Raw genomic sequence first — 14,206 nt, forward strand, 5'->3', positions numbered from 1 at the left:
GGAGCCTTTAATCTATTATATCGCCTAATAAACAACCAAGTATTTACTAAGTTACTGGCTTATCAAACTTTTCCATTTCACGCTAGTTTCCTTTAAACGTGCACAAGAAAAACGACATAAGCGTCAACCAAAAACGTTGACGCGTTGTACGTTTTCCTTCCAACCCTATTGTCCCTAGCATCAGCCAATAAACAGCTTAAGTAACTACTACGTTATTCGCATTTCAAACTTTTCCATTTCACGTTACTCCTCTTCAAACGCTCACAAGAAAAACGACGTAAGCGCCCACGGAAAACTTTTACGCGTTACGTTTTTCCATTGAGATCCCGAGCTGCGTCCGCGCAAGCCAGAGGCATCTTCAAAAATAAACTAGTCTGTCGTCTGCCGAGGCAGCTGAAGCCCGCGATGCGTTACCATGGGTAGCAATTGCTGCAAGGCGGACTCCGGTCGAGTCGTCCGGGGCTCGTCGATATACACCAGGTATCTGGTACTAATACTACAAGAGTTGTTCGGGGTGGTTTGGGTGCTCAGAATATCGTACGTGCAGTGAAGTGTTAAAGTGTTGGTGTGCAGGTAGTAACTAACGAAGTTCGGAGCTGTGGAGTCATATCATTATTAATTGTTTAGAATTTAGATGCGAATGCCTGTTACATCATTTGTATTCTATGTTTAATGTTAGCGTACTTATAATTCCTTGCAATTTCAAGGGATAATTTAAGGTATAGGGTAAACGTTAGGACCTTTTATTTTAAATTAAAAATTTGACATGAAATCTGCTTTATATGACCTTTATATGTTTTCACTTAACTGTTACAAAATTACCAGTACCCCTAGTGTAAATTTTATCGACATCATAACGTGACGAACGCGTTTGCGTTAAGTCTCATTTTGTATAGGATTTTGAGTTTCCAAAACGTCCCGCTTGGCACGCTCTTTCTAAATCCAATACAAAATGAGACTAAACGCAAACGCGTACGTCACGTTTCAAAATCGAATTTATTTACACTAGGGGTACTGTAGTATATTTAGTTTACAAAAGAAAAATTAAATTATTTTGCAGCTGTTCTAAAAGCAGTGTTTCGAAAATACTAAAAAATATATTTGTGCGCAATAAATACCCGTCGGCACTACCCGTTCAATGTTGTAAGTTCATAGTTTCCTGCTACCCAAAGGTTGTTTTAATCGCTTCTTAGCGATAAGACCGCCTGTTGATACCTAACTTTTACGTGTTTTTTTCATTTCCTGTCTATTTTTAAATGTATGGTGCACAATAAAGAATTATTTACTTACTTACTTACTTAAATATAAGTTTATCAGTAATAGTCACGACAAAAGATAATAAGTCTCTTATTCGATCTCGTTCCGTATTTTTCAATAGGTACACAGTTTCGATTTTGTATAGGGCTCATATACATTTTATAGTATGTTTTTTATTGTAGACATCGCTAAATCTAAAGGTATTTTTTACGCTGCACCGTTACAGACAGGATACATTTATTCCGTACTTGAAACTCAATCCCTGCCGCTTCTTTTCGCCATCGCCCTACGCGACAACATTTTCATCTTGTTGTCGCGCGACACTTAGGGTCACAATCACCAACTTGGGGTTAACCGGTTAAACCTGGAGTTACCATGGCTACAATTTGACACTGGGTTTAACCGGTTAATCTCTTTGAGTGGGATGGTGCAAGTGCCCCTTATGGTTGGCAGTCCTCAACTGTGCGTTTCTCTTCTTCATGACTCGTGCAACTAAACTGTTGAATGATAAACTGTTGTTGTTGTTGACTAAATTGTTTTTTGTGGTATTTTCGGACCGATACGACATTCAAGCCTTCAGGAAAAGAGCGGTTTCTTAAAGAATTACTTCCAACTCCTCTGGTGTTGCGGTTTTCTATGGCCTCTATGGGCTACGCCTTGCCTCCTATATATAAATATATTAGTCTAACGAGTTTTACCAGTCTTGGTTTCACATGTCTATGCTTCAGCGAAAAGTTTTGTTGTCTCATACCTAACATTAATAGCAGTTAAAATGATTGAATCTCCAGTATTTAATAATGGTTAAAATCAGGGATCGGAACCGGTTTTTTGGAAAAACTTTGAAATAAACATATATTTCGGTTTATTTTATACTCCAAATATAGGACTCGGTTGTGTTTTTAGATAATGACTTCGTATTATTAGATTGCCCAATTAGAAATGAAATAATTAACAAAGAACGAAAAAATACCGTTTTCGTTCCCATACAAAAAATACCGGTTTCCGATCCCTGGTTAAAATACATCCAATTCTGTAAAAATATTTTCTACACGGTGTGTTTTATGGTCGCGCACTGTGCGGTTTAAGAGGAATTTCCTCCCACGGACGCTCCGGCTGTGGAATGAGCTCCCTGCCGAGGTTTTCCCGAGGGTATACAGTATGGGGTTCTTCAAAAAAGGAGTGTACAGGTTTTTAAAGGCTCGGCAACGCGCATGTAACACCTCTGGAGTTGCAAGCGTCCATAGGCTACGGTGAATGCTTACCATCAGGCGGGCCGTATGCTTGTTTGCCCGTGACGTGGTATAAAAAAAATATTAACTATGACATTCAGTTTCCTTAAACGTACTTAGCCAAACACCGAAGTTAACGTAGCTTAAGTAAGTTTTTGGGCAAATATTTCATTTTTGGTACAAGCTTTTATCGTTGGCTGTACTTTGTTTCCACAGGCAACTAATGCTCATCGAGACAATTCTAAAAACCTCAAACACAATTAGGTTGCGTTGTTTTATCACAGAGTTCCTATGGTTACCTCCTGTCTCCATCATCAGATCAGCTTGATGGTACCATAATATTGCATTGTCACCCGACTTACATACATGTATGTAAGTATGCAAATTTTCAGTTCATCGGAAACCGGGAAGTGGGTCAAATTTAACTTGCAAGATTTGTCCCATACATACTAACAGGGCCAGTTAAATAAAAGCTTGTAAAAACACCGTAAATAATGTTAATATACAGGAAAATGGGGATTATGTTTCTATACGCTTCAAGCGCTCGTCTACTATGCTCTTAATGGCAACAAAAAATAAAACCAAAGTGAATGGATGTCATCCTGTACTTACCGTCTTTGCTATATGTTTACCCTACCTGGATGTTATTCTCAATGCTAGGTAAGTACGCCAGTCGAGGACCCAAAACCATTGAATAATAGGGTAACAACCCTTCCATCTACAAATCTTAGGGCAGAATTGTATCCAAATACATTCTTTTGGATTATAAGAACGTGTTAAACTACTTTTAAGGGACCTGTAATGACCATATTTTTGTAAATATTGAATTTAAAATATCTTTTGGCACACGTCACATGACCAAACTCGAATCGTCATTGAAGATTCTGATGACGTCACAACTCTCGGATTGACACTGTTGACAGTTAGGCGATAAACAACAAATGACAAATATCAGTTGACAGTTCGTATCTTCTACGTGTGTATGTAGTTATGTGTCAAACCGTAAACTGTGACGTCACACAATTTTCAGAGCGTTTTGGGCGCGAAAGCATATGACAAAATATATTTTGTTAATTTAACATATTTAACGCCGTTTTTAGTATAAAAGTTGAATTTTAGGGCAACTTTTATTTAATATAGAACGTAATACAAGCGTTTCAAAAAATTGGAAACAACCCTATTGTTACTATAAAAAGCCATACCATTCATACCAAACAGGGTAATTCCACGAGACTGTAACGTCAGTTACCAATTCTTTCGTGTGTTCTTCCATTAATTAAGCAAATTTGAGTGTCTGTATGTCTGGCGTAGCCCTACAAGTAGATATCTAGATACTTCAATTTGCTTAATTAATGTAAGAAGAACACACGGAAGAAATGGTAACTGACGTTACAGTCTCGTGGAATTGTGGAATGAAATTGTTGCAATCGCAGCCTGTATCTCGTGACCAAAACGTCGTAAGCGTCGTCCATCTCATGGCGCTTACGCGTTTAGGTCGCGAGATTCACGCTCAGCTTCTATGGTTTGTTGTCGAAACAACAACTCATGGCGCTAAATGTTGGTTCTCTGTGCCGGTTATTTAACAAGCGAAGCGAAGTGCGAGTCGGACTCGCGCACCGAGGGTTCCATACAAACCTGTAGGTATATAAGTAAAAGTTTACCCATCACGACAATCGAGTATTAGTAAATATTTTTATAATATGATGTAACTAAAAATTTAGGGTTTTCGCAATTTTTCCTTTATGGGTGCTATAAGACGTTGCTTCGTACCAAATTTCAAGATTCTGATGAGTTCACGGGTTCACCCTGTAGGTTTTGATTCCCTTGCGAGTGTCGAAAAATTTCGGATATTTGCGGCATAAACGACTGTATCGTTTGATTTCGTTGGCTTAGAAGTTTGATGTTTTCACATCTCCAAGGGACGGTAGACCTGAGTATTTGATATAAATTCCAGCTTGATACCACAACGCGTTCCTGAGAAAAAGGGTCTTGACAGACAGACAGACGGACGGACGAACAACAAAGTGATCCTATAAGGGTTCCGTTTTTTACTTTCGAGGTACGGAACCCTAAAAATATAATGTTACATTTCAAAAGGCCACTTGCACCATCATTTCACTCACTTCACTCCCTATAACGTCGATATTTGTTGGCTATAGTTGGTTTACTTTAGTATGAATTTATCTCTTATATAACGAAAACTTTATATACTGTCATAAAACGTCAGGTCCCTTGAGGGTCGCTATACACAGTTTACACTGTGTATATCTTAACAACTAAAAATACAAATTATGGCTTCGCATTTCGCAACCCCGCTATGTCAGGGAATTATGGCTTCACGTTTCGCAACCCCTATGTCAGGGAATTATGGCTCCGCATTTCGCAACCCCGCTATGTCAGGGAATTATGGCTTCGCATTTCGCAAACCCTATGTCAGGGAATTATGGCTCCGCATTTCGCAACCCCTATGTCAGGGAATTATGGCTCCGCATTTCGCAACCCCGCTATATCAGGGAATTATGGTTCCGCATTTCGCAACCCCGCTATGTCAGGGAATTGTGGTTCCGCATTTCGTAACCCCGCTATGTCAGGGAGCCGGCTAAGGAACCGCACGAACTTGACACCTTTCGGCCAAGACTTCTTTGGTGAAGGTCTCGTCCCGAGTTCCAGTCCCGTGTTGAGTCCCGATATACTTATGCCAGTTATGCCGGTTTCTCTCAAGCTATTCGCTAAGCTATAGCAACGCCACTAAGTACAAACAATAAAGGTTCCACTGACAATAGAACTATTTCCGCTCGAAGACACAAACATGTGTGGGGACACAAACATTGAGTTTATTAAGACCACACGTTGTATAGAAGTTTTATGTTTATTCAACGAACTTCCGCAATACCTTCGTTTGTGTGAAATTATAGTCCGCGGCAAGTTCGGCCGAATTCCACCTTTCTCATTTTGAAACTACGTGTTGGATTATAATGAAACTTTGCATATACAATGACATGAGGCATATCTAGTTCTGTAATTATATAGCTTCAGTTTATAAAACGAGCGAAATAGAGTAAAAACAAGTTTTGTATGAAAAACTTAAATTCGATGTATTTTTTTAACTATCTTATACCTTTAAACGAGCAATTCTTGTATATAAATAAATAAATAAATAAATAAATATTATAGGACATTATTACACAAATTGACTAAGTCCCACAGTAAGCTCAATAAGGCTTGTGTTGAGGGTACTTATACAACGATATATATAATATATAAATATTTATAAATACTTAAATACATAGAAAACACCCATGACTCAGGAACTAATATCCATGCTCACCACACGAATAAATGCCCTTACCAGGATTTGAACCCGGGACCATCGGCTTCATAGGCAGGGTCACTACCCACTAGGCCAGACCGGTCGTCAAAGTCAAAATATATATATATATTTCTGTGATCTCGAAAACGGCTCTAACGATTTCGCTGAAATTTGGTATATGGGGGTTTTTGGGGGCATACAATCGATCTAGATTAGTCTTATGTTTGGGAAAACGCGTGTTTTCGAGTTTTCATGCGTTTTTCTTTCTACGCAGAATATGATCGCTAATTTCGTGTTACCAGCCATTGTCCGTCTGGTCCAGCGGGTTAAGACGCGGACTTCTAAACGAGTGTTACGGGTTCGAATCTCGCCCGGTGACTAACTTTTTTTTTATATGTTCAAGTTTATATATAATTTTTATTGTTTTAGACAAATTTAATTTAGTAAAAAAATGTAGTTAAGATTATCACCTATACACCACCATATTACAATAAATAGTTATAACCGAGCTAAGCTCGGTCGCCCAGGTACTGGTATCTAAAGCTACATAAACAAATAACAGGCATAGATATACTTTATCCTATTGTAAGTACAAAGTTGCAGAGCAATGTAGCTAGTCGTTTAAAAATGAGAGTTTTCTATACAAATACAGTACCAGAACTCCCGGAATTCCCGGTTCTACAATAAATAAACTCGGTACCGGTATTCGCTAGTTTGTATGGAGAACTGAGCTTGCTGTGGACTCTTCTATCTTGCATTCTCAGCTTCTTGAGTTCCCTTGTAAGGTAGACATGCGAGTTCTAAAGAAGGGACTGACGCAAAAAGTTTTAGTTAATTTTTCCACATTTTAATTCAAGGCAAAAGCCATGAAAAATTCACGCAGAAACTAGACTATATTTGAAAGGGTAGACTACAACCAAAAACATAAGGTTAAAGTTGGATCTGCTCTGGCAACCTTACTCACCGGCAGGAACACAACACTATCTGGGTCTAGTGTTATTTAGCTGCGATTTTCTGTAAGCTGGAGGTACTTCCCCAGTTGGGCTCTGCTCTAGATCTAACAACAACACTAAATTAGTGACAAATAATCAGTGTAAATTATCATTTATGGTTTACAATTTGTATTAGTGCTGCACTCTAGCGGCAGAATATTGCAGTAACACTCCTGCTCTTACGACTGTTATTCGTTGTAGGGCAAATGTCACATTCACACAATAGGGTTGTTTCCAATTTTTTGAAACGCTTGTATTACGTTCTATATTAACTAAAAGTTGCACTAAAATTCAATTTTTACCCTAAAAACGGCTTTAAATATGTTAAATTAACAAAATATATTTGGACAGATGCTTTCGCGCCTAAAACGCTCTTTGAAAATTGTGTGACGTCACAGTTTACGGTTTGACACATAACTACATACACACGTAGAAGATACGAACTGTCAACTGACATTTGTCATTTGTTGTTTATCGCCTAACTGTCAACAGTGTCAATCCGAGAGTTGTGACGTCATCAGAATCTTCAATGACGTTTCGAGTTTGGTCACGTGACGTGTGCCAAAAGATATTTTAAATTCAATATTTACAAAAATATGGTCATTACAGGTCCCCTAAAAGTAGTTTAACATGTGCTTATAATCCAAAAGAATTTATTGGGATACAATTCTGCCCTAAGATTTGTAGATGGAAACAACCCTATTCCGACGTTCATTCACTAACACGACTACGTCTAAGCCATACGCTTTGCCACCAACGTGTTTTTTTTTAGCTCACTGGCCTATGGCCTTGAAACCGATAAATATAGGTCGCTGGTTTTATATAAGCTAGCCCAAGGCTCGGGCACAAACATATTAATCATTCGAATATGTTTTTATCCAGAAATAAGTATTGTGAGGAATGCCAAAGCGACGTACAATTGCGTATGGTACAGTCGCCATCCATTGACTTTATTATTTCTTCTTAAGAAGGGTTTCAAGACCTCATCAGAGACGGAGTGATAGTAAACCAAAAATATCTTATAGCAAAGTATTTTACGATACGTTTTACGTACCATTTGACAGTCCATATACGAATATATAAATATTTTGGTATCTTACGATACCTTATAGCAAAGGCATCTTAAGATACCTTGCGATAGTATGGCTCGTATTAGGATATATTTTGGTATATTTCGTTTCTCTCACAATGTAGGTGCTAAACAGAGAGCGATTTAAATTTTGGTATCGTTGGCGTGAGTGGTACTTATCTATACTATAAGATATAGTCTGTCGGTATCTATACGCATCTTACGGTATATAAATATATATTATCGCTACGTCTGTGACGCGCTTTGCGGGCACTATGAAGTAGGCCAGGGTGGCCAAGGTGCTCACAAATATCTGAACACGCCTGTATTGTCAAGGCGCTAGAGTTCGTGTTCAGATATTTCTGGCCACCTGCGCCGCTAAGATAATATCTGATGGCGGCTGTATGTTGCCATCAGATATATAGATATCTGAGCGGCGCAGGTACTAGATTAGATGTTTCCTTCTTCGAAAAAAAAATATATGTGCAACGGTACATAATTCGGTCTTACAATTGTCATACTTGTTTATACAAAATTTCAGCCCTATTTCATCGGTCGTTTTTAGGGTTCCGTAGCCAAATGGCATAAAACGGAACCCTTATAGTTTCGCCATGTCCGTCTGTCTGTCTGTCTGTCTGTCTGTCTGTCTGTCCGAGGCTTTGCTCCGTGGTCGTTAGTGCTAGAAAGCTGAAATTTGGCATGGATATATAAATCAATAAAGCCGACAAAGTCGTACAATAAAATCTAAAAATTTAATTTTTTTTAGGGTACCTCCCCTACACGTAAAGTGGGGGTGAAATTTTTTTTTCGCTTCAACCCTAGAGTGTGGGGTATCGTTGGAAAGGTCTTTCAAAACTAATAGGGGTTTTCAAGAAACATTTTTTGATAAAGTGAATAAATTCGGAGATAATCGCTCCGAAAGAAAAAAAAATTGTGTCCCCCCCCCCTCTAACTTTTGAACCATAGGTCCAAAAAATATGAAAAAAATCGTGGAAGTAGAGCTTAAGAAAGACATTAAATGAAAACTATAGCGGACATGCTCAGTTTAGCTGTTTTTGAGTTATCGCAAAAAGTTTTCCTTTCATAGTAAAAAGACTTACTTTAATTAGGTACTGATTATGCAAATTTGCCTATTTGTTTAACTCGGGTGAAAGGTACCGTTTCATCCCTTGGTTAACAATTTACTATACTTTAAGCTCCAGTTTAGCTTATTGTGACTTAAGAGTCACTACGGAACCCTACACTGAGCGTGGCCCGACATGCTCTTGGCCGGTTATTTAATTTATACTAGGTGCCAGTTTCCTACTTTTCGCACTTGTATCGTCATGTACTATTTCATCACACTTGCTCGTAAAAAGTGTGATTATACGTAAGCGATGCGGTCCGTAAATCCTAAATTTCGACCTAGGGCAACAGCCCTACAATGTACGTACGAAATGACCAGAAGTTTTTATTAATCCTCTTTTTTTCCTCACAAGTGTGATGAAAAACATGTGTGCCACGGGCTGTGCAGGAATTGCGAACTCGTGTTAATTCAACTCTCGCCTACAGCTTCGGGCTTTTACATATATCTATAATTGACATCTATAGCGTATCGTATACCCTTCTAGTTGGAAAAATACTATGCATAGTAACTTCATTGATTTGATAACTGATTTCTTGACTTTCACTCGATAGAAAAAAATCTTGAATATAGATCAACGCATCATAAAAATTTGTAACAATTTTTGCAGAAAAGCTAAAAATATGAGAATTGTTTCTAATAATGCGCAATGTTAGCGTGAAGCGCTGGTGGCCTAGCGGTAAGAGCGTGCAACTTGCAATCCGGAGGTCGTGGGTTCAAACCCCGGCTCGTACCAACGGAACTTATGTACGAAATATCATTTGATATTTACCAGTCTCTTTTCGGTGAAGGAAAACATCGTGAGGAAACCGGACTAATCCCAACAAGGCCTAGTTTACCCTCTGGATTGGGAGGTCAGATGGCAGTCGCTTTCGTAAAAACTAGTGCCTACGCCAAATCTAGGGATTAGTTATCAAGCGGACCCCAGGCTCCCTTAAGCCGTGGCAAAATGCCGGGCGAGGAAGAAGGAATGCGCAATTTTATTTTTGATCGAACTCATTGATTACTTTTTGTTAAACCTTCCAAAAAACTATACTTTAAAAACTTGATATGACATCCGTGATATCGCAAAGCTCATCAGCTCTCACGTTTACGCTTATCTACGCTCTGTGAGAGTGAGAGAAGAAGCTGAACCCACGCCCTATATAATACACAAAATGTGCTATTAAACACCTGAAAGTTAAGTTATAGGTACCTATTCGTAGTACGAATTATCCGAAATGATTTTATGGCCTCAAACCTTCAAAAGGCTTTGTTTCTTTTATGCACCGCGGTGGCTAACTTATTTCTTATTAGTGAGAAGAATCAAGCCCGAAAGGCAATTTTAGCGTTCTAAACATATGACTTAAATTTATGTAAACGCTTTTTGTTACCTCCGAATATTCTTATCTGTCGTCCATAGACATAAATAAAAAATAAAAATATTTGAGGACAATTTCACCAGATAGATCGACGTGACGTGCGTGTTATCTCCGAACGCTGTTACATGAATTTGAACCGTATAAGTAGAACGCTAAAACTGTCTTTTAAATGGGCTTGATATTTCTCACTAATAAAACTTCTCACAAATAATAAGAAATTAGGTAGCCACCGCGGAGCACAAAAGAAACAATGTAAAAACAAGACAGGCAAGGTTTAACAGCACAGGGTTTCTTCTTCAACCTTGCGTTTTCCCGGCCTAGCGTTAGGGTCTGCTTTCCTTCTTAATCTTCTCCAATTTGCCCGGTCTTCGGCATCCTCTGGTGTGAGATTATTCTCTTCAAAATCCGCTGTCACGACGTCCAACTAGCGCTTCTTAGGCCTACCGCGGCCGCGTGATCTAGGGCCTTGCACAGTGAGGTAAAAAAATCATTTCAGACAATTCATACTATAGTAATACATTAATCACATTCTTGTTCAGAATGGTCACGTTTGATAGTCTGGTTATTGACCTATTTCTAAAGCCCGTCATCATGCGCGCTATCTAGCGCGTTTGCGCAACTTTCGATGAACACTGGGCAACCGCCCAAGCCATATGTAGTGCCAATAATGTATACACTGTATATGTAATAAATAATACACAAATCGCTTTGGGATCGGATACGATACACCATCCGATGTATATAAAGGAGAAATTATCGCAACAAAAAGGTTTTCACTTAAAGAAGCATATTTTGTTGCTGAGGAACAATGAGCAAAACTGTATTTTGCGTAGGTATACAGTGACAATACGATTGTATATAAGGTGCTAAAAAAATGAGCTACTGATGTTTTAAGAGATAGTTCTTTACATTAAATCAAAAAACTTAAAAGGAACGAAAAGCAAAACTACTCGTATAGATTTAGATTTATTTATTTCATAATACAGATTACGTTATAAATTGCAGGCATGTCAATCTACAAGAATTCATATTATGATCGTCAAAATAGATAGACAAAATGAGACTAAACGCAAACGCGTACGTCCCGTTACGCTATCGAATAAATTTACACTAGGGCTTCCGGACTAATTACGTACTGTCGATTTCATAAATCTGTATACATTTCTTCACCTTAATGCATTGCAATAAGGTGAGAATGTATACATATTTATGAACTCGACTGTACTGAGCAGAAAGTTGTAAACTAAACTAGAACACCGAACACCATCAAAACGGCACGAATTATCCACAGCATCAGCATACTCAACTGAATAAACTTTACAGCGAAACGGGTTCAACGTTGTTATGACATACTTCAATGTACCACCATATATACAGTAAACTGACATACCGTGAACTTTATTCCAAAGGCATAATGGTCAGTATATGTTGCTGTTATAATTAGACCCGGATATTTATCTGTGCTGACGACTTCCCCGTCCGAATTTCCGGACGGGCTGAGACATGAAACAAGGCTATAACCGCGAAATTCGATGTTCCTCATTTGCGGGAGTTTTTCTCTGTCACTCTAATTACGTCTTAGTGAGAGTAAAAGAGAAATATGGTATTTTTAACCCACAACTTGCGCGAAAATGATGAGTTTGTATAACCTCTTCTGTCGAATGAAAGTTGCTTCAAGTCTTTTTCGGCTGGGCTTAATTGAATAAATATGTATGTTTTTATCATTTTGTTATTACTTAAACGTTACATTTCTAAGTAAATAAATGCTAATCTTCAAAAAAAAATATCAACCTACAGTACCCTTAGTGTAAATTTATTCGATATCGAAACGTAACGTCCGCGTTTGCGTTAAGTCTCATTTTGTATGGGATTTTGAGTTTCCAAAACGTCCCGCTTGGCGCGCTGTTTCTAAATCCTATACAAAATGAGACTTAACGCAAACGCGTACGTCACGTTTCGATATCGAATAAATTTACACTAGGGGTTCAGTTTACGTGGCAGATATGCCATATAAAAATAAATTGTCAAAGGAACTTTCTACTCATGATTACTTTTCTAATCTTAGAAAAAAAAAGTATAAGTACGAGTATGTAAGTAAGTCACTCAATCACCAAAGTCACCAATATTCGTGCCAATAATATATCGTTTGACTTCTCGTTTAAATTCGTTATTACTTATTAATTTCACATGCACCAACATAATTATACAAATGTCTCTGCTTGACCCAATGGTTGACTGTTAGAGAATGCCTTTTGGCATTAATTAAGTCCTTCATTTGTACATTAAGAGGCTGTCAACACCCAATGTCCTTGAAATTGATGTTACTTAAACAGTTACTTAAACAAGAAAGACTATTTGTTTTAGTCAAGTAAGAAAAATATATGTTCATATTAATTATATTTCAAAGACCGTGGTTGTACTCGATACATGATTGAACGAAATCGGCTCGATAGAAAGTAATTGCAAAGATTGGTCTTAAAATCACAATTAAACAGTTCTATGTCTTTATTATTGTTTTGACTTATGGGTCTGCAATTAAAATCACAATTTCAAAACATTTATATCTAAACCGTGGTTGAGTAAAATATTACACTAATAATCCACTTTTTATATTTAAATATTTTTCTTATTATTCCCTTGTCCAGGCCCAGTAACATGCGACAGTGCTATCTCATTTACTCAGATAGAAATAGACAGTGTGCGCGCTTTAGGTATTGACAGCCTCTTAATCTTTATTGTAAAAAAATATTACAAGTTTTCGACATTTAAAATCTATTTCTACCTAGTGGGAATTTATTATAGCTGTTTAAAGTGCTTAGTTACTTTAAATTCCACAAATGTCAGAAAAAAATATTAGATACAAAAGAGTTGTTTCCAATTTTTTGAAACGCTTGTATTACGTTCTATATTAACTAAAAGTTGCCCTAAAATTCAACTTTTATACTAAAAACAGCTTTAAATATGTTAAATTAACAAAATACATTTTGACGGATGCTTTCGCGACCAAAACGCTCTTTGAAAATTGTGTGACGTCACAGTTTACGGTTTGACACATAACTACATACACACGTAGAAGATACGAACTGTCAACTGACATTTGTCATTTGTTGTTTATCGCCTTCAACAGTCTCAATCCGAGAGTTGTGACGTCATCAGAATCTTCAATGATGTTTCGAGCTTGGTCACGTGACGTGTGCCAAAAGATATTTTGAATTCAATATTTACAAAAATATGGTCATTACAGGTCCCCTAAAAGTAGTTTAACATTTTCTTATAATCCAAAAGAATTTATTGGGATACAATTCTGCCCTAAAATTTGTAGATGGAAACAACCCTATTGCATAAATCCAGTTGCTATGCAACTCCCATTGCCCGCCCAGCGTAACCTGCATCTGCAAACATGGCAAATCAGCTAGTAGAATTACTACCTACACTATTTTTTATTCAAAACTGCCTTCTGCATTAGTTACAGGTTTTTATTAAACTTGTAATGTAATATATGTATTATCAAAGAGATTTTGAACTAGAGGTGAATTGTCAAAGAAAACTTTGTAGGTAAATTTAATGCCATCTTTCGACACATAATTATAATTTGACTTTGATCCTTATTCTTTCACTGATAGGGATATGTGTTCAATTTGGTAAATATCAAAAACTGGCGCCACCTAATAGATCAAAGGCCAAAGTTATAGCAGCATCGTTTCGAACGATGGCGCCATAACCTTTTGGTAGTGCTCGGTAAGATGGCGCCACTTTTTGATATTTAACAAATTAAACACATATCTGTGAAAGAATAAGGATCAAAGTAAAATGGCGTTCTTAAAGTTTTAATCATGTGACGCAAAATGGCAGTAAATTTACGTCG

At 37.5% G+C, this 14,206-nt stretch overlaps 1 protein-coding gene across 1 annotated transcript in view; it reads left to right on the forward strand.

Annotated features, from left to right (window-relative positions):
* The first annotated feature begins 400 nt into the window (after positions 1-400).
* The window catches only part of LOC133526490 (titin homolog), a 133,290-nt gene continuing 119,484 nt past the window's right edge, over positions 401-14,206 (forward strand). Inside the window, 1 exon segment of the mRNA XM_061863146.1 lies at positions 401-537. Within this exon segment, the coding sequence (XP_061719130.1) occupies positions 416-537 (122 nt within the window). The 5' untranslated portion in view covers positions 401-415.

Source organism: Cydia pomonella, chromosome 1 (genome assembly GCF_033807575.1).
Source record: "Cydia pomonella isolate Wapato2018A chromosome 1, ilCydPomo1, whole genome shotgun sequence".
NCBI lineage: Eukaryota > Metazoa > Arthropoda > Insecta > Lepidoptera > Tortricidae > Cydia > Cydia pomonella.